The sequence below is a fragment of the Ictidomys tridecemlineatus genome, chromosome 7, assembly GCF_052094955.1.
Source record: "Ictidomys tridecemlineatus isolate mIctTri1 chromosome 7, mIctTri1.hap1, whole genome shotgun sequence".
NCBI lineage: Eukaryota > Metazoa > Chordata > Mammalia > Rodentia > Sciuridae > Ictidomys > Ictidomys tridecemlineatus.
Genome location: NC_135483.1, coordinates 189,620,808 through 189,646,290, shown reverse-complemented (window position 1 = coordinate 189,646,290; position 25,483 = coordinate 189,620,808). Strand labels below are relative to the sequence as shown.

At 46.6% G+C, this 25,483-nt stretch overlaps 1 protein-coding gene across 1 annotated transcript in view; it reads left to right on the top strand.

The window, feature by feature from the left end:
• Nucleotides 1–25,483, top strand: part of Dner (delta/notch like EGF repeat containing) — a 296,027-nt gene that overhangs the window by 182,006 nt on the left and 88,538 nt on the right. The window contains exon 7 of the mRNA XM_021727111.3: nt 19,660–19,773. Coding sequence (XP_021582786.2) covers nt 19,660–19,773 — 114 coding nt within the window. The remainder of the gene's footprint in view (nt 1–19,659; nt 19,774–25,483) is intronic.

Genomic DNA, 25,483 nt, shown 5'->3' with positions numbered 1-25,483 from the left:
CTCGCCTTGCTTTCTGATTTTGAGTGCTTCCTTTTTAGCATCCCACCATTTTTGTCCTGGGAAAATAATATTTTTGTCCTGGGAAAATGATATTTTTGGTCAAACAGAGTCCAGGATGTTTCCAAAACAATTTCGTAAGTATGTACTGAGCATGGGCTGGCACTGTGCCGGGTGATTGTGTTAAGTCAGTTAAGAAAAATCAAGGATAAACTACACAAGCTGGTTGGGCAAAGCCACCAAATCCTGTTTTCGTTCATTTCCTTTTGTTTTTTATACGTTCGGTCTCCCAAGTTTGTGGGAGGCTGTTGTGCACACTGTGGCGAGTCCTCGGTTAGTAACATCTTGGATGTTAAATGAGACTTTGAAGTCCTCTGGGCACACTGTGACTCCCAGGAGATGGCAGTGGCCATGTGCCTACAGATCCCGATGCTCTGGCACTCATCTTACTGCTCAGCCTACCAGGTGACACACCCTGGGGGAGCCAGAGGGCGTCTGACCTGTGAACATTCAATACGGCTGTTTCCTCCGCGCAGCTTGAACACCACCAGCAGGTTCCTCCTGTTTCACTGTCACTAAGACACAAAACTGAGGTCGCCTCTCCTCTTTCCATCTCATCCCGTTGCCAACTCCTGCCCCTGGGTGGGGATTCCGGATGAGGATGGAGGGAGCCGTGTCATGAGCGGGTTGTGGAGACGAGGTATCACCGCACTTCAGCAGCGTAGGAGTGTATGGGTTCAAAAGCAAGAGCACTTCAGTCGTTTGTCCCCATCCAAATTTAATAGAACCACAGGAAGGGGTGAGGGGTGTGGCATCTTCTCTCCAGACCCAGTGGGGCGGGTGTCTGTGTGTTCATCCTCTGGACAGATGATGAAGTATTTTTCTGCGTGTTTTAAGAAGCGGTCATGATGGTGCTCTTGGACTTGCTTTGCAGTGTCCTTCGCTGGTAGATGGCAGACATCCTTTCTTGACAGAACTCAGGGCACAACCCGTTCATCCGGACAGTCCTGTACAGTGTCTCTGCTCGTCAGCTTTTCATGGCTGACAAAGCCAGCTTGAGAGAAACTGACCTTAGGAGGAAAGGTTTATGTCACCTCATGGTTCGGTCCCTGGTTCCTCAGCTCCATTGTTCCTGGGCCCGTGTGAGGCGTACGCCATGGTAGAAGGGCGTGGTGGGGCAAAGCTGTCACCTCACGGTGGGTGAGAGAGAGTCAGGGGAAGGGGCCAGGCACAAGACAGCCCCTTGCACAGCATGCCTCCAGTGGCATTTCCTCCGACTAAGCCCTACCACCTGCAGCGCCCACCACCTTCCAGTAGTCCATCCGCTTAGGAATCCATCAGTGGATTCTGTATGGAGGAAATCAGAGCCCAGTCTTTCTCAGAGCCCCAGCTCGGAGCAGTGTAGCATGGGGGACCAAGCCTTCAACATGTGAGCCTTTGGGGAACATTCCAGATCCAAACCATAGCAGTCTCTTACCTCCTACCCACGGATCTGACTGCCGACTTGGTATCTGTCTAGATGCCCAGGCCACCTGCAGCTCAGTGGCCCCAGACTTAACCCCTCAGGCAGCAGCACCTTGTAGTTCACGGTCCAGTGTTCCATCCATTTCTGTGACCAGACACCTACGAGGTCACCCTGGTACCCCGTCCCCTGCTCTGTCCCATTCCCTCCACTTCCAGGTTTTCTCTATTTTGTCATCTCAAGACCTCTCATATCCACCACGCCCTCTGCAACTTCTGTCACCTCGCCACCCCCCCAGGCCAGTTGTCTTGTTCCTTGCCTGTGCTACTGACTAGCCCCTGTGGTGTCTCATCCACTCTTGACCCCACTCACCCTGTCACCACAACGGCCTCCGTGGCTCTATTCTCCAGGTGGCCACAGGGACCATTTTCCAATGGAAATCTGATGTAGTTGCTTTCCTGCTTCAACTCCTTCTTGCCAATGCACTTTTTGACTTTCTGAGTGTGACGTTTTCCACTTAATATAACGCTCTCAAGTTCTATCCATTTTTCTGCAAATGACATGAGCATTTTAATTATTTTCAAATTTTAGAAAATGGTATCATGTGTGAATTAAGTGACAGCATCAATTTGCACCTCTCTGGCCCTTACTTCTTGCACTTAATACTATGTCACTGAGGCATAGACGACCTTTTTTTGGTACTGGGAACTGCAACCAGGGGTGTTTATCACTGACTGACACCCCCAGCTCCCCCACCCTTTTTTTAAAAAATTTTGACACAGGGTTTCACTAAGTTGCTCCGATGATCCTCCTGCCTCAGCCTCCCACATAGCCGGGATTACAGATGTGAGCTGTGGCACCTGCTAGAGTTCATTCTTTTTTGACTGCCATGTGGAATTTCACTCATCTGTCCTTCTGTGGATGGGAACTGATAGGCATTCTCGTGCATGTCTTCTATGTGTACGTGCTAGAGGAGAGATGAGCACCAGATGTGCTGGAACATGTGTGATCCATCAATTAAGGAGGTCTTGTCAAAATACTTTTCAAATTTTTTACACAAATGTAAACCCACATGTGCAATGTGTGAGTGATGTTGTGGATCTGCAGCTTCTTGGTAGTGTTAGACTTTCAATGTTTGCCAACCTGATGAGCACAAAATAAGTATCTTATGTGATCTCTGTGTTTCACTGATCATTATGGACGTTGAACTTCCCTTCATGTGTGTTGGTTATACACATTTCCTTTGTATGTGATATTTGTCTTTCCATTTTGTTTTTCTTTTCTTTCTCTCTCTCCCCTCATCTCCCACACTATTGTTTTTTGGTACCAGGGAGTAAACCCAGAGATGCTTAACCACTGAGCCACATCCCCAGCCCTTTTTATTGTTATTTTGAGATAGTCGCTGAGGCTGAATTTGAACTTGTAATCCTCCTGCCTCAGCCTCTGGGATTACAGGCACGTGTTCCTCTGTGCCTGGCTCTTTGCATCTTTCCTCTGTATTGTGTGAGTGGCTCTTGTTGATTTGTAGAAGCTCTTCATTTCTGATACTAATATTTTTCTCCAAGTTTTCAATTTGTCTTTTGACTTCAAAGAGTCTTTTGAATGGACAATCTTACTATATTTTTCAACTTTGCTTCTGCAGTTTATGTATTTTACGTCCTATTTAAGATTGCTCACACACGTTCCAGCTTATCGCATATCCTATGTTTTCCTGTCTAAAGAGCTAAGGAAATTACTTTATATTTTCCACTAAGCATTTAAAATTTTTGGTTTTCACCAAAATCTATAATCAATATGAATTTAAGTTATGTTTTTATGGTGTGCAATAGGGACCCAATCTCATATTTAATGTTAACTTAAGTTTTCTTCTTCAGAACTATTCTGTTTCTATAAATACACAGTATATGAAATGTCGTCAAGTTCCATCCAGTTTCCTGCAAATGACATAATTTCCTTCTTCTTTATGGCTGAATAAAATTCCACTTTGTATATATACCACATTTTCTTTATCCATTCATCATTGACAGGATGGTTCCATCGTTTAGTCATTATGATTTGTGCTGCTATAAACATAGGTAGGCATTTGTCACTATAGTATGCTGACTTTAATTCTTTAGGGTAAATACCAAGAAGTGATGCAGCTGGGTCATCTGGTGGTTCATTTCTCATTGTTCAGGGAAGCTCCACGCTGATTTCGACCGTGGTTGTATTAACTTAAACCTCACCAACAGTGTAAGTGGGTTTTTTTCCTCCACATTTCCTCCAGCATTTTTTACTCTTTGTATTCTTGATGGCTGCCATTCTGACTGGTGTGAAATGAAATCTAGGTGTAGTTTCGATTTGTATTTCCCTAATTACTAACGTTGAAGATTTTTTCATATATTTATTGGCCATTTGTATTTCTTCTTTTGAGAAGTGTCCGTTTAATTCGTTTGCCCACTTATTAATTTGGAAAACTCCCCAATTTTCAAGAAACGATGTGAGGTGTTATTTTAGAAGTAGGAGCCTTTCTGCTTTGTTGACAGTTGAAACAAGTTCCCAAACTCACCGTCTCCACACCGAGATTCGCATCAAGCTGTGTTCTGGAAAGGTGTGGTGTTTGCTTGGGGTTGCCCACCTGTGACAGAAATCCCCCATGTGAAAGTTCTTTCCTGCTGAATACATTTTAGAGCCACTGCCTCATCAGAGCAGTTCAAATAAATTCTCTTGCGCTCGCCTTGAATTGGCAGCTCTCACCGCCTCTCTCACCTGCTGCCGCCCCCCCAGGTGGCCCCACGGGGGCTGGGGTCCCTCAGCCACCCTACCTGGAGCCGGGTCTCCCTCGCCCCCAGCAGCTTTCCTTCACTGCCCTTCACGGAACAGGGGACATGGGCTCCCTGCCCACTGGGTGCTGTTCTTCCTGGTGCTCTAGAACCAGTCCCTTCAGAGGGAGGGTGATGGGAGGCCACCCGGCCCTAGGTCGCATGCTCATCTACCTTGGCTTGTTCCTGCTGTTCTCTGGAGCAGGTTTCCTCAGCTCCATCCCCTGCAGGACCCCACCCCCATGTCCCCGTTCCTTCCGGCCAACTTTCAACAGGCTTTTCCTCGTCGTGGGCACACATACAGCCACTGCTCCTTGGCTTCATCACGTGCCAGGTCCGTGCTGAGCGCTTCTCAAGGGTAATGCTCGAGTGCGGAGGAGTTGATGCCCTGAATTATGCTGGTTTCTTCCTTGAGGACATTGAGGCACAGGGGAGTTTTGTAACTCGGCTGGGAATGGGAGAGGGACGCTGGGCTGCATTGCAGGAACGACCAAGTCCCCCAACCCCAGTGGCTTCCAAGCACAGCTCAGTTTCCGCTTGTGTCACAGTCTGGTGAGGGCACTTGCTCTCCAGAAGGTGACTCAGGGATCCAGGTCCCTTCCTGTTGGGGAGATTCCACCCTCCAGAGGTGCCCTTCACAGCTGCTGCTGAAGGGAAAGGGGGACCCGGAGGTCCTTTCATGTCTCAGGATGGTGCCTTATATGTGTCACCTCCACTGCATGCCATTTGCCAGCATTCTGTCACTTAGTCCCTAGAGGGTCTGTCTAGGAAGAGAAACCAAGGTGGTGAACACCTCTTGTTGCCAAAGCGTGCCAGGTGCACCAGCCAGTGACAGCCGGGACTTGGACCAGGTCCTGTGGTGGCCCCCAGAGCTCATGGGGGCGATCCTTTTGCTCTGCTCTCTCTGGGGAGGAGCCACCTGGAAGGCTGAGTTCTTCTCATTATAAATGTGTTCAAGACGGTTCTACCTCTCAGCTTTTCATGTCAAACAAATCTCCTCTTAAGAGGGAAATATTAGGCAATTTAATCCAAAAAGGGGGTTGGTTGCTCAAAATGAGGAGCTTCTTGCATATAAGTTAGTTCCAAACATCTCTGAAAAAATCATTTTTTTCTATAGAAAAATTACATTTCCTTTGTGGAGGAGCTATTTACAAGTACATTAACATCAATTAATTCACCTTGAAGGCAACAGATACACATAAGGACTCTCAAATAGTAGGAAGTGTGCATTCCTTTTGAAAATTGACTCTATTGTGCTCTGATTGTTGCAAGATTGATCTTGCAAAATTGTTTGGGGAATAAATTAATTCAAACAATGTTGTTATCTGAGAACAAAAATGTTCCCCTAAAAGGGTATTCATGGGGGTGTTTGATGCAACATTTGTTTCTCCTGAGAGGAGAGCATTTCTTGGTAAGTGAAAATATTATTTTTAGCAGAGAATATGCACACCCAAATTTGTCAGTGTTTTTATATTTTGTTTTATCTTCTATGTCAAATGTCAATAGATATTTTTGATTCATGAATAATCTAGAGATCATGAGTATAATGGGTTGGAATCTGCGGTGATTTGGTCACAAACTCTCTCCTCTAGCTTTCATTTGCTTTTTAATATAATGGATTCAGACACTCAATGCATGACTAAGATGGAATTTAACTTCTTTAATCACAATTTGTTTTATGAAAGTCTTCTAATTTCAGGAATATAATTTTCCCTCAGAGGAGCCCTTTCTTTTTCTAAGAGGAATGGCTGTGATGCGTGCTCAGAACCAGTGCTGCCAAAATATTATTAGCAGTATGCAAAGCATTTTTCAACTTCAAAGCACTACATTGTTCTGACTAATTGGTGATTTCAGCCTATTTTTAAATCTCGTCCTCTCTGAGGCAAGGGGAGTGTGACACGTGCTCCTGTCCCAGCTTTCCCTTTCCAGCCCTGACTGTTGGAGGAAGCGTTGGTGTCTTTGAATGGTGGGGTTGGAGTGGGTCACCTCCTTCTGATCAGAATTAGCTGTGGGTCCTCACCCCCAACCCGATTCCACTCAAGGAGTACGTGCATTAGCAAATCCTGAGCACAGTTTTCAAAAGTGGGTGAGTTCAGAGTTTCAGACCGGAAGACACCTCAGAACTTGCCTCTGGAGGCTGAGGTGTGAAGGTCATAGAGCTTTGGGGACACACTGAGATTCGGGTTCCTTGGAGTGTTCGCGGTTCTGACAGGTCATGAATGTGTCGCCCCAAGGTCTTTTATGCCCTCTTGGTCCCAGAGGTAACATTAGTTAGGACTAAGGAGGACCAAAACCAAAATTGTAACATGGTGTTTCAATTTAGCCCCTTCCACTAGCTGACTATGTGACCTTGAATGACTGTCCTTTTTTCCTAAGTCCTGTTGGTTTCCTCATCTTTAAAAATAGAGGTTGTGGTAAGGATCAGTCATTCATTCGACCACCATTTACTGAATATCCACTCCATGTCTGCCATTTCCTGGGTGCTGAGAATACAGTTGCTAGCAAAGCAAAATCCCGCATCATGGTTTTCATGTTTTCATGAAGGAGATGAGGAGACAGCACACATGTGTGTTCTTTGGTGTGCGTTTGTGTGTGTGTACGGGTAGTTGATAGAACAATGGGTGTGATGAAGAAAAAATTAAACAGAATAAAAAGATAAAGAGAAATGGACGGGGCTGTGGATAGGGTGACGAGGGAAGACCTCCCAGGAGGGGAGCATTTGCCCTGAGACCTGGATAGAGTAGCTGGTGAGCCGCACACTCACCAGGGGAAGCAGGATCCCAGGCACAGGGAATAGCACACCTGTTAGGGCCTGAGCGTCGTGTCCACTGAAGTCCATGTATGGAAACGCGATTACCAAGGGGAGGGATGGCAGTGGAAGCTGGGGACTGGGGGAGTGATCAGATCGTGAGGTGGAGCCCTAGTGGTTGCAGTTGATGCTCTTATAAAGGAGGTTCGAGAGAGCTGCCTTCCTCCTCCACCATGTGAAGACACATGGGAGGCACCGGCTGTGGGGACCGAGCCCTCCCAGGCACTGGATCTGCGGGTGCCCTGAGCTGGGCTCCCAGCCCCCAGCACTGTGAGCGCTGCAGAGAATCCTTCACAGATTCCCTGGCGGGAGGGATCTTGCTCCAGGAACATGACAGGTCCTGAGGCGCTGGAGTACAAAGCCCAGGTGACCCAGGGAGGAGACGCAGAGCTGGGACCCAGCTGGACTGGGCCGGGAGTGAGGGAGCCATGGAAGGCGAGAGCTGGGCAGGCCATCTGAACGCTCCTCTTGAAAGGGTCATCTGGAAGCTGGGGAAGAACCACCACAGGGAGGGCGTTTGGGGAAGCCATTTAGGAGGCTCTTCCTGACCCTCTCCACCTCTCCCCCGGCCTCTGTCTGCGGTGATGCCCAGGTCTCCTCCACGAGAACTGAGTGAATCCTTGCTCTGCTTCCCTGTGTGCGCCTCCTCTCCTCCGCTTCCTCCTGGGTCTCCTTTCCCTCTTCCCCTCTCCTCCTCCTCCCTCCTGGCCACTACACTCCTCTCTTTCTCCCCGCCCTCCCCCCTTCTCCTCCCTCTCCATCGCCATTACTGGCACACACTGGTTGGTCTACGATTCCTAATTTCCTACCCGCTCGCTCACATTGTTTGCCCCTTTATATGGTGAAACTGCTTCTCCAAGGTCATCGGCGTGTCCTTCTGGCTGCTTTCCAGGGCTCTTTCCTAGCGCATGCTAGTCACCTCTCCAGGAGTGCCCCTCGGCTGTGTCACAGAGCCCTCCATGTGTCTGTTCTCCTGAGACCGCTCCAGGCCTTCCTTCTTCCCCACCCCTCAGCTGCTTTTCTCTGCCTTTGGGAGCCATCGCTCATTCCGAGCTGTCACCACACAGGTGGCTTCCAGACCCTCCTTCCAGCCTGGCCTCTTGCCTCCGCTCCAGTATTCTTTCTGGACTTGGCATCGATGCATCTGCTTACTCCTCCTCCTCCCCTGACTCAAACCAACCCCGGTTCCTGGTGCCAGCCTCCCTTGGCCTCCCTCGCAGGCTCTCGGGCCTGGCTTTCCTGGCATCTTCAGCGTAAATCACTGGTGCCACCAGCGCCCTCTTCCCTCACACTGGAAGCCGGGCCATTGTGCCTGCCGCCCTCATCTGCTTGATCTTTGGAGAGCCACCAAGCTTGCTTTATTTACAATGATTCCCCATCTGTCTCTGCTCTTCTTTTCCCATGGCCAATACCCTGATTCAAGTCCTTGTCATCTGCTGTCTGAATGACGGTGACAAGCCTCTGCTCCCTCCCTCCATTCTCTGCTGCTTTGCTCACAGAACTGAGTTGGGCAGGAAGTTGGATTGTCCCTGCAACAAGCTTACCTGTTTTCTGTTTGACCTGGGGGAAATTACTGACTCTTCCTGATTCTCAGTGATCTATCTCTAAATTGAGATGGGTGAGAGCATGCAACCCAGTCTTGATCTGCAGATTCAGAGAGATGATATATGTGGTGTGCCTGGTACCTAGTAAGCCCTTAGAAAACACTAGCTGCTATTCATATTGTGACTGTCCAGCCAAGAGTGTGAAGCCCTCCACAGAGCACCGCCTCTCCTGCCTCTGGACAGAGGTGGCTTCAGCTCTTTCTGCAGCCTCCCCCTCTGGTGAGCCAAGTCAGATCATTTGTGACCCTCAGAACCTTGTTGTAGCACTGCGGAGACTGTGGGAGAGTCACACCTGAGTGAACCAAGCCCTGCCCACTGTCCCTGGCTTCTGGGCTGGCCTTTCTGAGGTCTCAGAGTCTTTTCAGATGAGCTTCATGAATGACAGAAAGGATTCTGTGACTGTTAACAGCAGGGGGTTCAGAATCCAATGTCCTGGACGGATTCCAGGTTGAGTCACTTACCAACTCTACTTATCTACTTAGGCCCAAGTTTCATCATGTGTGAAATGGAACAGCAGTACTGACCTTGTAAGAGTAAAAGAGAACACACACACACACACACACGTATATGTGTACACACTCATACACATACTACACATGCCCACACAATATATGTGCACACACACATAACACACACATATGCACATTGACACAGAACAGATGACCCACAAGGACACCTCTGTTGCTTCTGAACACTGAGAGAGAAGGATAAGGATAAACTTCTGCTCTCTTCATTCTGTTTCCCAGGGTTTTGCCCACACCTCCATCCTCCACCTGCATTTGATAGCTCCTGTGTACCTTCCTCAGGTTGTCTAGCCCAGAGCACCTGCTGATAGAAAGAAGAGAAGAGAACCCTGGGCTTTTCCCAAAAAATGAAGCATTGGGAACAGGAAGTGTATAGCCTACAACCCAGGAAGTGATAGCCTACAACCCAGGAAGTGTTTAGCCTACAATCCAGGAAGTGATTAGCCTACAATCCAGGAAGTGTTTAGCCTACAACCCAGGAAGTGATTAGCGTACAACCCAGGAAGTGATTAGCCTATGATCCATCTTCATATGTCCGAGCTTTGCAGAAAGCCTCAACAACGCTTTTTGGAGAGACCCAACTCTTCTGCATGTGGGTTGGGTTCTAGCATGGCTGGGCCTCAGCCCAGCCTTATTCCCCGGCCCTTGAGTCAGCCCAGCCTCATCACTGTCGTCCAAGTGTCTTACTCTGTCCATGGCATTCCTTTGCATTTGCTCCTCCATATTTAGCTGTTTCCTGGGAACATGTCTTGTCTTCTCATCCAGACTGAGAGCTCACTGAGGTCAGGAGCTGACTTCCCTTAGGTCCCCCAAATGTGAATTTTCACTTGCAAATTTCCTTCTGAAAGACTGAAGGAATACCTCTTCTATGGTCAGATTTATTGTCTATACTGATGTATGCCTTTAAGCCAATTCCTCAAATGGTCCCATGGCATAAATTTTTTATTTATTTTCCTTTTGATTTCAGTCTCTGAGGGATGGTCATCAGGACACACAGGAGACTTTTTTTTTTTCTTATGTAATCTCTAGATTAAAAGGTACAGGGGCATTCATAAACCTGTCCTGCATGACCATTGGAATTTTTTAAATTTCATTCTATTTCAATGGAATAAAAGCAGTTATTTTAAAAATTGCAGTGCATCATTAGTTCACTGTATAAAGAGTACCCAGGATGTCCCCGGCTCTGTGCTAGAGGTTGGGACATTGAAAATCAACGCCTCCCTTAAAGAATAGGGAAGTAAGTCTAAAAAGAAGGCAGTGATTGGTGCAATAATTGAGCCTACAGGTTCCCACTCCCCAAGAGAAGAAGAAAACGTTTCAACCATGGAATTGCTGAAGATTTTTGGATGTGATTCAATGGTTGACTTTCACCCATTAGCTTCTGTTTTATTTTCCCTCCATAATCTGAATTGTATGTGTAATTCTAGATGAATGATTTTAATAGTTGATATTAAAAGACTGCTTGCTGCTTGTTCCCAGGTCAGCATGTACTTTACTTCAGAATTGCCTGGGAGCCTTTGTAAGCCTCACCGTGCTGGGCTTCAGAAGTTGAGGGATGATGCATTTGAAATGAGTTTCCAGGTAGTGCTGTTGCTGCAGGTCTGAGTGACCACACTTTGAGAACCACTGCTCTAAATTGCCTGTTAAAAACAGAGGTCAAGTGCTACTGGCATATAGCTTTGCAGTTTTAAAATCCATAAGTTCTACATTCATTAAAAAATATCGAGCCACCTAGAACACGCCAGGCACACTGCGAGCTATTGTGGATTCAGGACACACTTGATAGAAATGGCGCCTGCTGCTTAGAGCCGATCTCTTTCCCTCTAGATGAGTGTCCTGGGAACTAGCTATCTTTAGCTTCCTTTCACCCATGACAGAGATGAAGGTCAAGTCCATCCTGCATGAGCTCACTCAGCTGGTGGAGCATCACCATCCGGGAACTTCAACTCCCCCACCACTGTCCTTGCCACTGTGCCTCTTGTCTGTTACTTGCTAGACATGGCTGTGTTTTCCCTAACCTTGAGACTAATTTTTCTAATTCTGATGAATGTCCGCTTTCTCTTATGCTTTCATTGTTATTATACATCCCCACTTTAATTATATCTTGTTGGCTGCCTTTCACAGACGGGCCACATACATCATTCCTTCTTTGCCTTTGGTTTTCAAATCAGTTTGCATCTGTCCAGATGTGTTGGTTTTTCTCTTTCCGGAAGATATTACTTTTTTTCCCCCCTGTTAAATAATTTCTGCCTTCTGCCTTTGAAATTGAATGCCACAGAGATGGAATATCATGATGGTCGCAGATTCCTGCTATTTATTTCTTGCTTCAGTGTGCTAATATTAGGTACTCCATCTCGGCTGCAGTGCAGAGGCCCCCGGGGCTGCTCTGATTCCCTGGGGGTGAGAGCCCATAGTGAGTTCTTTTGGTAGCACCAGACTTTCAGCCCCAATTCAGCAGCTTCACTTCACTGCACAGACCAGGCTATAAAAAGACCAGGAGAGTTAAAAATAGCTGTTGCTACAATTCCCACCTAGGAAGCTTTCAGGACAGCTCTCCAAAGAAACAATTAGATTCTCCCTCATGGGGCAACACAGAGGAGTCTTTTTCAGGAAAGCAATCATGAAACAAACATCATGCCCAAAAATGACTGTTCAGGGAAGATTTTTTTTTTTTTAAATCCACAATTGATCAATTGCCCTTTTTTTTTTTTTAAATAGTCTGTCTCATTTAACTAACTTCTCTTATACCTCATGTGTTTGCCCTTGACCTCCAGAAGGTTTTCTTTCATTGCAAGAGCGCAGGCAGTGTGGGTAACGATATGTGGGTAGGTGGGGCGAGGGTGGAGGTTCTGTTAGGTTGCTGGAAATCAGAGCAGTACTGTTTGGATACAGTTTCCTCCCAGCCATTCTCACAGGGAAACTCAGCTCTTCTTCTCTTTCCATATCCTTAGAAACTTTACATCGTATTTTATAGCTAAATCGAAAGTCAAGCACTCCCAGTCCATATTAGATGGAGTGTAATCTGCTAACACCAAGTGGCCCTACAGTTTGAGGCAGATTCCTGCAGGCGTCATGGCCGGTTCCGCCTAGCTTCTCTTTAACGAATCGCCTCTCTTCTAGGCTTCAGTCACCAGCTAATATTTTAAAATATCATTTGACATTTTTATTGGCGCACTACACTTATACGTAGTGGCAGGACTCACTGTGATGTATTTGTACATGCATGTAACATAATTTGGTCAGGTCCACTCCCGAATATCTCCCCTGGCCTTCCTGACCCATCCTTTTTCCGATGGGTCTTCCTTTTATATTCATGAGGTCCTGCCCCACTTCCCCCCCTTTTCCTCTCTAGCTTCCACATAAGAGAGAACCCCTCCTTCTCTGGCCTTTCTGAGTCTGGCTTATTTCCTATAACGTGATGCACGACCCTGAGTCAAGACTTTTCTTACATTTGTTCTCCAAAGAAACAATAAGCCCTCTGTGATCCTAATCAGCATTTTCAATACTTCTCTATTTTTGAACCTATTATTTATTTCTTTGTAGAATCTTTGTAGATATTTGTAGAATATCATGATTACAGTTTCATGGGTAACTTAAAGTTTTTAGAGTCAAATTTCATAATTTAACATGTTCTTTAATTTGCTAGAGGTCATAAGTATTCCTAAGAATTCTGATTCTTTTTTTAAAGAGAAAAGGAGAGAGCGAATTTTTTTTTTAATATTTATTTTTTAGTTTTCGGTGGACACAACATCTTTATTTTATTTGTATGTGGTGCTGAGGATCGAACCCAGCGCCCCGCGCATGCCAGGCCAGCATGCTACTGCTTGAGCCACATCCCCAGCCCAAGAATTCTGATTTTTAAAATTCTTCTATCACGTTGTGTCTTTCTTTGCAAAGGAAGAGTTTCTGTTTAAGGAAAGCAGGAGGCATCCAGACAAAAACAAAGGTTTTTAGTGTAAAGGACTGACGTGGCAACGATTAAACCAAGGTTTGGCCTTAGGGGCGTTTTTGGACTGGACGCTTCTTGGTTGTGGGGGCTGTCATGTATTGGACATGGTTTGGCAGCTTCCTGGGTGTGCCTGCAGCACCCCGAAGGGTGTGATAATGGACGACAGGCGTCGCCAGATGACCGCGGGGGAGAATCAGCGGGCTGAGAGGCCATGCTTGAGGAATCAAGGTGGGTGGGGCTGTTGAGGAAGAGAAGGTGAGGAACTCTGCTGTAGCCCAGCTGATGTACCAGGGCCCTGTTGGAGGTGCTGGGCTCGCAGGAGAGGCCAGACCCACACTCAGAAGAGGCTCCGCTGAGTTCTCTCAGGCTGGCTGAGGAGGGCGGGGCCTTCGAGCAGGGCAATGCCTCTTTGCAGTTTCCCAAATTGGCGGGGTGGTGCAGGCCCTTGGAGCACACAAGCTGATTTCTGATAGCACCTTTTTGAGGTAACCATTGTTTTTTTTTTAAAATTAATAGCTCTGTATTTATTTTAATGTGCATTAGGGAAAAGAATGGCTGGCATAGTTCATCCATTGCTGTTCCAGATCGTCTTGCTTAGAGAGAGGCAAATCTACAGTGAAAGATGCAGCGATTTCAGGGCAAAACTTCAAGGAAATGGGTGCATTCCTTTGACAAATATTGGTGCAGGAAATGTTTTAAGGGTCCAGTTAACAAGACAAAGTCCGATTCTCAGGGAGTTGAGGATGTTCTAGGAGGGGGAAGCATGTGTAAGTACAAGTGAGTTATTGAAGGGGAACTGGTAAGAAAATCGTTTCAGGTGACAACGTCATTGTTGTCCAAGCCCTGGGAGGACAACCTTCTCCCTGGGTGCCTACTAGGGAGGCCGGTGAGCCTAGGCCTGTGTCGTCAGCCAGATACAGCCAAGTCCAAGAGCAAAGGAGGGCCCAGGCTGAGGTCTGAGCAGGCGACTTCTGAGCTTAGGTGCGACTAATGGACAGAGCAACCTGATAGGATGCAGAGTCAGAGGGACGAGCCATGCCAAGTGACAGTGGGGACCGAGGTCTCTGACGTTCTAAAATGGCCTTTGTGCACAGGAATTTTCCATTGTCTTTGCTCCCCTTGTGGGAATTAAACTTCAAAAACAACAGTGATTATCAAGCTCTGCTCAACATCTCAGTGTGAACTCACCTGACCTTAGTTCAACTCTAACTCATCCATCAAAAATCAATTCTCTGGTGTCCGTTTTCATCTGGAGCCCTGTCTGACAGAGTCCATGTTTTCTCGGCCAGTTCCTATTCTCGGCCTCCCAGTGTGTACAGATCAGCCGAATCCAAACACAAAGTGGCAATACCCTGGTTGGACCTAGGCCATCTCCATATTTGGTTCTCTCTCTTCTGGGTTTAAAAGACTCATACCGTTAAAAGTTCAGCTTTATTCTTCTAAGCTATTTGTAGTTCTTGACCCAAATGAAATGGAGCCAGGATCCAGAAGACCGAGGCTGTTTTTGGAAGAGGCATTTTTCACTGCGTCTTGAGACCTGGGCACCTAGGGCACTTCTCCTGTCTGTGAGAAGAACTCACGCCACCCACACCTCCCTTTCATTGCCTCCAACGACAGGGACCTCCAAGCCGGTAACTCTCCAAATGAACCTGATCGCACACCCCACGGCCTGGAGGTTCGGGAGCACTACTGCTCGGATTTTCTGATCTTCTTTGCGACCCCTCCTGGAGTTGAAGCTGACTTCTTCCCTCCTCGAGACAGTCTCCCATCTCCTTCTCTGATTTAGAGGTTACTTTGCTGTGAGGACCTCTACTCCTGATTCACTTCTGATCTCTGCTGTCTGTACTTCCTGATCCTGGCTGATGAAGCGCTACGGCACCTCTCCTAGTCCTCCAAGGTGGCCGCCGCACAGTGGTCACAGGGGACAGTGAATGAAGATGAGAGAGGCAGAGGCCACATCATGTTGGGCCTTTAGACACCAGGCACAGTGTTTGGGCTTTATTCCAAACCCTTTGGGCAACCACTGGATGGGTTTCTTAAGAATCTCCCTCTGGCTACCTGTCATGGAGAATGGGCTGTAAGAAAGCTGGTGTGCAGCGAAGAGCTGGGAAAGCACGCTGGAGGCCTAGCAAGAGGCGGTGGTGTCGGGAGCTGGATCATGTAAAAGGTGTGATCGGGTTGTGACAGTTATTTGGAAGAGGGTCCATTCGTGCTGAAAGTCCAGCTGTCAGGAGGAGCCACATCACTAGCTGGAAGAGAGGGAACTCGGGCCATTACTGATTCTCACCTCTGTCCTAGGTACACAGTTTTTCATTTGAAACCACAGTGAAGGAAGGTTGTCAGTGTTGTGCATTTTCAGGAAAGTGTACCAGACAGTCACACCTTCTCTGCACACGTCTGTGCCTTTCCATGAGCTTCTCTCCATACCTCGACAACTGTCCACTTGGAAATTTATGGCATGGACCCTTGAGGGGGAAACGCCCACTCGCATACGTGCTAGAGCACATCCTCCGTGACCCACAGAAAGGGCTGCACACGCCACCTCTCCCGCCTGTGGCGGTTGGCACTTGCAGTCTTGCCCCCGCATCTCCAAGGTCCCCCGTTACTTTAGTAGAGTAAGGGAATATTTACGGTTGGCGTGGTGACTTTACTCCCCAGAGAAGACACCAGCTTTCAACCAGATGGAAGGAAGAACCTGGGCAAAGCTTTAACGATGCCAACTTGAATTCCTACAGTCACCCATTTTGTGTTGACTCCTATGTTATGAGCCTGAATTAAAAAAAAAAAAAAGATGCAGAAAGGGTGATGTGGGAAGTGTTAGGCACCAGTCCAGAGCGTGGTGTGTACATGATCTGCTCTCCCAGGGCTCAGGAAAGGACTCGCTGACATTTGAGAGCCCCTTGATCCAGGCTCAGGATGCTCAAGGCTCCTGGTCCTTTCTCCTCCCAGAGGTGGCCTCCTCAGCTGGTGAGGATAATAAATAAATTTGGAGCCTCCAGCTAGTAGCTCAGCCCAGGCCGGCCTGGATTCTCTTGACAAGCCAGGTAGGGACAAGTAGCAGGGCCCGAACGACTGCTCTAAGATTCACCTACAGAAGAAGATCCCCTGTGATCCTCCAACCCCATCACCCCAGCCTGCCTCCCTGTCCCCCTGCCCATCACACCCACATTCCTCCACTATTGCTTTTCATCTGCAGTAATAGCTAACTTGTAGACAGGCCAGTGTGGTCTGGTGACTCCACATAGTCTTTCCCAGCACAGTTCCATGGTCTCATTCTTTTCAAATCTTTAACACAGTTGGGCACACAGTACACAAGCCTGTAATCAGGAGGCTGGGGCAGGAGGATTGCAAATTGGAGATCAGCCTCCACAACTTAGTGAGACCTTGTCTCTCTCTCTCTCTCTCTCTCTCTCACACACACACACACACACACACACACACACACACAAATTCTGCAGAAAACAAAAACAAAACTAAAACCAGACAGCAAACAAACAAATGAAACTTTAAAGACTGAAAACTAAGGGGAAAAGAAAAGCAGTGATTACAGTGTTCATGTCAGAGTGAGCTCCTTATCGGAGGGGCACTTTTGGAATTTTGAGTGTGACAACTCTGTTGCCTAAGGCCATCTCCAGGAGTGAAAAACTTCAACCTCTTCACTCATTAAATGCTGGTGTGACCCCAAACCATCCTGACAACGTCCAACCCCCAGCACATTAAAAAAGGTGAATTAGCCTCTTAGGTTGAAACCTTACAAATCTTGCATATGGTACTGGAGCATTGAACAGCACTTAAGATTCATCTTATAGGTTGAAGTTATTGGATCTATAAGAACTAATTATGTGCATAGGAATATTTGTGTATTATAAGTCAAATGTGGTTCTTAAAAAGGAAAATTTTGATAACAATCAATACAGTTGAAAGTGTTCAATTGGAATTTGTAAATGAGACCAAATGCTAATTAACAAGGACATTAAAAATACTCTTTGGAACAATCTCTTTTTATACATTAAAATATTTACAGATGAAATGAAATTTGTTTTAAAATACTTGTGGGGAAAATATGAACATAAGAGGAGACCAGATGAAATCAAACATAGGAATGTTAAGATTTCAATAATGATTGAAGCTTGGTGATTGGTTTGTGAATGTGGTTTCACATTCCAGTTTATGTTTATGTTGGAAATTCCCGAATACAAATTCGAAGAAAGTGGTTGCCACAATTTTCTTTAAGGAACCTTGAAGTCCACAGAGCCTATGTTATTCTACTCTTTCCGTCTGGTAGGGACATACAGTCCTTTTAGATGATACCTAATTGCCTCCTGGCTGTCGTTCATGTTTGCATCTGATTCTGTGGTCCCAGGTCTTTGCATGACAGGACTCATGACACATCCATACTGCCTCTAAGAACTTATCACTCATAATCAGTTATAGATTTCATAAACATACTTTTCTATTTTAGAATATTTGAAGGCAGGGATTAAAAAAATCATTCTTGCCATGTCCAGACCAAGCATATGACACATAGGCTGTAAGTTATGCAAGAATATCTAAGTCATGAATGGAGCATTTATGATTTACTTTTTATCTATCTCTGTATCTGTGAGGATTTGTTTCTTTCCATGATTTTCTTCGATTTTTCCTTCATACTAGATCCATGTTTGCTAAGCATGATGGCACTCACCTGTGATCTCTGTTATTCTGGAGGCTGAGGCAGCAGGATCACAAGTTCCAGGTCAGCCTGGGTAACTTAGTGAGACCCTGTCTCAGAATAAAAACAATAAAAAGTGCTGGGGATGTAGCTCAGTGGCAGGGTGTCCTGGGTTCAATTCCCAGTCCTGAAAAAAATTAATAAATAAAAATGAATCCATGTTTGTTGATGTTAGCGATGCTTAGTGCCTTAGGTATGATGTCGTGTTTAAGGGACTGGACACAAGCCTGTGACTCCTGGATGACTTTATGTGAATTACTTGACCTCCCTCATCCTCAGTTTCCTTATTTGTGAAATGGGAGTGACCTTAGGGGGTTGCTGTGAGGAGGGGTCAATATGTAGGTAAAACATAAGTGCTCCATGATAAATATTAGCCATTATTTTTTAGCCAAAATTATTCCTAGCATTCCTCTTAAAAACAGTTCACTGTCCTATACTTTGAATTTAGAGATGTCATTTGAAAGTATATTCTTAGCATAGTATTATCGTATTAAAATATCCTGGATTTTTAAAAGAGGGAATTTTTAACTCACAGGCCTATCTTACCCATCTTCTCGTACCCATGAATTAGCTAGAATCTTCTAGAATTTTTTCCACCATGAGAGGAGGAGCAGAATTGCAAATGAATCCACAGTCTGCGATTTATACTAGTGTGGCAGGTAATTGAAGCTCAGGCAAATGATCTTTCATCTAATATCATTTATTTATCTTTGCAAATCTCTTAGGCAAGTGCTAATGACAGCCTTTCAAAGCTATTAATTCAGAAAGACAAAGTTTTCTACGTTGATAAAACCATGGTAGGAATATATAAAATGTTGCAGTATTATTATAATCATTTAGAAAATATCTTGCATAAAAATCTATGATAGAAACCATCTCCATAGTATTAATGCTCCTGTCACTTAAATAACATAATTAAGAGCACCTTTTTTCCCCCTCTTTTGATTTCATGTCCTGTAGTTTCCAATTTTTCTTTCAAACCATTGACCACTTTAAGATGAGAAGTATATTAGTATGCTAGTTTTTTTTTTTTAAACTTGTCTCTCTGGAGGGCTTTGTTTTCACAATTAATAAAAAATATGGAATTTATTTAAAGCTTTTTGGCCCCAGGTGTAGTAGTAGATTTACATCCTTATTTCCTGTTCACATGCATGTGATTATGTTACTATCCAACAAAATCACCATGAGAGGCTGGCTTCACAGGGAATTTAGAATCGGATTTATGACTCAAATAAGTATTAAGAATAATATATTAATGTGCTTAGCATTATAAGTGCCTCAATCTGTTTATCTTTAAAATGAGGGGATAAGACACAGAATTAAAACAGATGGGTTCCTCTAGCTCTAAAATATTATGAATTCAAAATTTTAATACCCAGACATTTTCCTAATGCCATTTGCAGAGGTATTGCTGTGACCTAGGGGGAAGTAGCCGTCAGCTAACTTACTTCAAGCAGCGCCCTGTAAATTCTCCAGTCAGAAGGAAGCTGTCGACAGGGATGCTGGCATTCATTCTGAGCTTCTGGAAGCTGGGACAAGATAAAACAGACCCTGGAGAAAAGTCTTCTTTTGCAGGAAAACAGTTTTACAAAGCAACTGATTTTTTTTTTAATGGATTCTAAAGTGCTATGATCATTTCTGGTTATAAAACTAAATGACAGATATCTAAGAGTGGCTGAGAGACTATCCCCAAGGCTTCTGCCTCCTTGGGTGGGTACCAGTTAAGTCCACCCATTCAGGGGGTGGCTCCTGGGGGTTCTGGAATAGCGCATTTCCTAAAATGCACCTCTCGTTTTGCACAGGTTATACTGGAGAGCTCTGCCAGTCCCAGATTGATTATTGCATCTTAGATCCGTGCAGAAATGGAGCCACGTGCGTGTCTAGCCTCAATGGATTCACCTGCCAGTGTCCAGAAGGTAAAAACCCTTCATTATCCTAGTGATGCTTGGCCTTTTCCAGTTTAAATCATAAATTAGCGTGATCAGCTTTCTACTCTGAATTTCCGAAATCTCTGCACAAATGCACATTCTATTTTGTTTCAATTGTGAAGTAAAAATAGATGACTCTTTTTTTAAAAAAAAATGCTACAATAACTTGAAAGATTATGTTTGAATATTAGATATAACGTAGGAATTTCAGTGACTTCTATTTAGGCATGGAAATGAATTTCTATAATGAAATAGGGTGAAATAGAGTCTCTTTCTGATTTCACTTGTTAAGATTCCTATTTCGTAAGCTTACTTCATTTTTGGGGGGGGGGCGGATTGAACCCAGAGGTACTTGAACACTGTTTTAGTCAGCTTTTTTGCTGCTGTGACTAAAGTATCCTACCAGCACATTATAGAGGGGGAAAAGTTTATTTGAGGGTGATGGTCCCAGAGATCTTAGTCCGCAGAAGGCCGGCTCCATTCCTCGGGGCTCAAGGTGAGGCTGAACATCATGGCCGGAGAGAGTCGGGGAGGAAAGCAGTTCCCATCATGGTGACCAGGAGGCAGAAAGAGAGACTCCACTTGCCAGATACAAAATATATACCCATAGCCCCACACCCAATTGACCACTTCTTTCAGCCACACCCCACCTGCCTTCAGCCACCACTCAGTTAATGAGGGCTTAAATCACTGGTTAGGTTAAGACTCTGACAACCCAGTCATTTCTCCTCTGAACCTTCTTGCATTGTCTCACACATGGGGGGACATCCAAGCCATAACAACCACTGAGTCACATCCCCAGCCCTTTTTATTTTTTATTCTGAGACAGCGGCTTGCTAAATTGCTTTGGACCTCACTGAATTGCTAAGTCTGGCCTCAAACTTGTGACCCTCCTGCCTCAGCGTCCAGAATCCCTGGAATGATAAGTGTGCATCACCATGCCCAGGAATGATTTGTTTTTTGATACCTGTTCACGTAAAGAATTCAACAGAAAGTTCACCTACTTTAGTTTTTAGGTCAGCTTTATAATGTCTTAGAAAATTCAAGTCACCTGGAAAGCCACATCTTTAGGGGCTTTTTATTTTTCAAAACAGTTTTACTGTTTGTTTCTCCTGAAGAAATGGACAGATAATCACAGGCGGGTACTGGCCTGGTGTTCAGGGAATGATCTTGCACATTTCTACTTGGGGGATGCTATGGAAGGGATTTCTTTAAACCTTCAGGGTTGTAAGAATCATGTGGCATTAGAGTTGTTTTTTCCCTTAAAACCACCGTGTAAGCTCCTGATCCACAGAACTGACGTTGACAACTACATAGAGTAGAGTCACACCCTCTGCCCAGATGAGGCCTGCAGCCTGAATGTGTGGGGCGGTATCTCTGCACTCGGCTCTACCCCAAACCGCCCTGGCTGGGGGTGGAGGTGGGCAGTGGTGTGGACGGTGTGAGTGAGTCCGTTTTATTGCTGCTGTGGCTGAAGGACCTGACAAGAACAATGTCAGAGGGGAAGTTTCTTTGGGGGTTCATGGTTTCAGAGGTCTGAGTCCACAGCCAGCCAGCTCCATTCCTTCATCATGGCAGAAGTGGGTGGTGGAGGAAAGCAGCTGGGGACAATATGTAAACCCCAGGGCCCCCGTGACCCACCTCCTCCAGCCACACCCTACCTGCCTACAGGTACCAGGCAGGAGATGAGTCCACGGACGAGGTCAGACCTCTCATAACCCACTCCTTTCACCTTTAAACTTTCCTGCACTGCCTCACATTGAGCTTTTGGGGGACACCTACCCTAAACCATAACATGACCGGATTGGGGTGTTTATAAGAGGCCATGGCCTGGCCAGTGCTTGGGTCCCCAGAAGCTGCTCCTGTGACCAGCAACTCCTCGTGCTCTTTATTTTTCACTATTAGTTATAGATGGATGCCACACCTTCATGTGATTTCTTTATTTTTATGTGGTGCAGAGGAGCGAACCCAGTGGCTCACACGTGTGAGGCAAGCGCTCAGCCACTGAGCCATGACCCAGTCCCCCGCCCCCCACCCCCTACCCCCACCCCCACACTCTTTCATGTTTGGGGAAATGAGTGTTCACTAAAGAAGGGCAGACTCTCATCTCCCAGCTTCTGTGCAGAGGCTGGGGCTGAGCTTGGGGCAGGGCAGGAGGGCTGTGGTGCCCCCCAGTGTCCCCCTCTGTGTGGGTCACTGTGGTCACCATGGTGATGGGCCCGATCCCCCACCCCAGCTGTCTTTTGAACACGGGCAAACAAGTGGGAAAGCCTGGACAGCCCCGAGGGGGGTCTCCCTGTGTGGAAGACCAGCAGGGTTCAGTCACCCTTTGAAGGACCCATGGGCCGAGCGGGCGGCACCACGGCCTCTCCCTGCTGGTCTTGCTGCACTGCCTCGGAGCTTTGCCACACCCTTGAGGAGCCAGTTGCCACCCACCTCTGGTGGCCGCCTTGCTGTTTGGTCAGGGCAGTCTTCAGGGTCATTGTGGGATCCAAAGGGATTTTTTTGTGAAAGAGTTTGGATGACTCCAAGTGCTCTATTATTAATATTGCTCTGATTTTTTTACTAGAAAATTACAAGAGTTCCCAGAGGCTCAGAGAGGGGGACATTGTACAAAATCTACTCATATAAATGTGACCCTTGAAGTAGAAGCTGGGAGTTTTGCTTCCACTCATACTTCCTTTTGTGGTTGGTAGAGATTTTCTGAGCACTTGCTATATGCCAGGTGCTGTTTTAGGTCCTAGGATTTAATGGTTGGCAAAAGTATCTAATTGCATGCAGTTGGTGCCTCAGAGATGTACAGGAGGGATCTGCTGAGCCTCCAGGGTTAGAAGAGACTCCTAAGCGCCAAAATCCTGAAAGAAGAGAGGGAGGAGATGGTGTGGTGGAAGGTGTGGCTGAGCTAGGAGTATGGGGACATGGTGGCAGCAGGTCAAAGGGGCAGGGCAGGCTAGTGGGGCTCCATGGGGCAGAGGGCGGCCCTTCATCTTCAGTCTGGAAGGAGGGAGGCAGAGGCTTAAGTTTGAGGTCCAGTTCCACCACTTACTCCCCAGGTTTGGTTCATGGGCAAGTGATCCACCTCTTAGTGCCTCGGGGCTTCCATCCGTAAAATGGGGGAGGTGATAATGCTTGCTTCACAAGTCAGCGTACTGGTTCCAAGGGATGATGCAGACAGAGGGCCTAGGGAGTATGCGGCTGTGTGCTCAGTACATGTTCGCTGTTTTCATCATCATGGTCTTCATGACAGTTATTACTATTAAACCATGGATACATTTAAACAGGGAATTTGAAACACTCATTCGGTGACAGTGTGGAGCGTCAATGGGTGAGAGACAAGAGGAGATAAGAGAAAAGGCTGGGGACAGAGTGGCAGTGCAGGACATAGAGCACAGGGCTCCTTGGAACAGAAGGATAGGATTGGACCAGGAGAGAAGCCGCTAGATCCAAGAGAAATTGGAGGGTAAAGTAGAGAGGATCTAGAAAAGGATGGGGTGTGGCGGCTGAGGGGACGAGGTGGCAGCAGTGTGCTTGGCCACCTCTCAGTTGGTGGTTCTGTTTGGGAAGAAGCAGAGGAATGGAGCCGGGCTCTGTGTTGGTCATGCTGGGTTTGAGGGCTCTTTGCTCTCGGCGTGGAGATGCCCGGGAGGCAGGTGTGGGGCGACTCTGGAAGAAGTGCTGGCCAAGGCGAAGCACAGCACCCAGGCCTTGGAGTATCGCTTGAACCGGGGAGTGATGGGGCTTCTTGGGCCTTCTCCTTGATGCAGTGGCCTCTCAGCCCCCCCAGGCCGCCTAGAGAAGGCTCAGAGGAAACGCAGGGCTTCCCCAGGGAGTGGATGACAGTTTCTGTGCAGCCCTTCATTGGGAGGTCTCCCTCTGGAGGAGACCAGCAGGGTTTGGTCACCCTTTGAAGGACTCCCAGCCCAGGGTTTGAAGCTCCCCAGCAGGAGCTGGGGCCTGTGGTAGGGTAGCCCTTGTAGGAACTAAGCTGACAGAACATCTCGCCCTTTGAAAAGAGCCGCTGTCTCCGGGAGCTCTCTCCCGCCAGCCGCACGCTGAGAGCAACTTTGAAAATCGCCTCAAATTGTCAGACTGTTGTGGAGCCCTGAGCCCTGACCCTCTGCTTCCTCCCCACTCCTCTCTGCACCCTGGTTGTTTTAGTCAGCTTTGTCACTGCTGTGACAAAGGACCCCATCAGAACAATTGTAGAGGTCTCAGTCCCTGGACAGCAGGCTCCGTTCCTCAGGGCTCGAGGGGAGGCAGGGCGTCGTGGTGGAGGTGTGGCGAAGGGAAGCAGCTCACCTGGAGGTCAGGAAGCAGGGAGAGACTCCCCTCTCCAGAGACAAAACATATACGCCTTAGCCACGCCCCGATCCCCCCTCCTCCAGCCACACCACTCAGTTCATCCCTATCAGTGATTAATTCACGGATTGGGTTGAGGTCTCATAACCCAATCATTCTTCCTCAGAACCTTCTTGCATTGTTTCACATGTGAGCTTTTGGGGGACACCTCACCTCCAAACCATGACTCTGGTGTTGATTCTGTGTCTCCATTTCTCTGAGCCATCCCTGACAGAAGGAAATGAACTTTATTCATCTTGCCCTCACCTGCTCCAGTAACCCTAGCTACATACAGATCGTGTTCTGTGTTAGCACAGGTTGGTTAATATTGGGTAAATAAAGTCCAACACTTAGATCTCTCACTCTGCCTACCAGTTTGATGCTCATGATACTCCTATGCAGGGAACATTATTAATGTTTCCACTTAACAGACAGAAAAACTGAGGCCCAAGATAGCAAATAACTTGCCTGAGGTCATATAGCCGGAAATTGAGACCCCGGCATCTGGGCTCCCGAGCTCCTAATCACTGTCCTCTACATCTCTGAATAGAGTCTTTAAAATAAATCTCGTGATGTTGATTTGTCAAGACTTTCTTTGTAACCCCAGTTGTGAGTAAAATAATCGCAGAGCTTTTCAGGTTCTAGGACTTCTAAATGTCCCTGCTATTTCAATTCCTACATATGGAGAAAGTGAGACGTTTCTCTCATGTGTCTGTACGTCTGGGTAAGGACAGTGGCATCCTTGACAGCCATCTTTCCAAGGCCAGCAAGCTGCCGGAACTGCCTGGGTGCTGCTTGCAGCACCGCACGCTCATACCCCGGCTCTTCTGTCCATTCACCTCCATCCTGTTCCTCTGAGGGTCCTTTTCCATCTCATCCGGGCAGATCCCCAGAGTCCTTCCTGGGTACTGAGTCTTGCCCAGAGTTCAGAGTTACACCTGAGAGCTCCATGAGGTCATGGGTCATTGCTCATCGGTCCCCATCCCCCAGGAGGTATCTGCTCTTCTTCCACATCTAGGTTTCGCCCTTCGTCTGGCTTTTCTTTGAATTTCTAATTTACTTTCACTGCACTCGTATTTGAGAAGTGTCGTTCCAGATTCTGGTTACAATGGGGGCAATAAAACAGGAAAGTGAAAATGTCACGTGTATTTTCCTACCTTACTGAACGATCACAGCAACAAAGTTCCTGGAATCCGCTGTTACTGCTTTTAAAAGTCCTCCTTACCCTGAGGTTGTCTTTATGTTTAATTTGGAACTTTGTGATCCTTAAAATTTTAAACTAAATGCATTTAAATTCTAAAGATTTCTATGTGTACTTCATATCACTGCACATTAGCATTTGAATATGTATACTTAAATA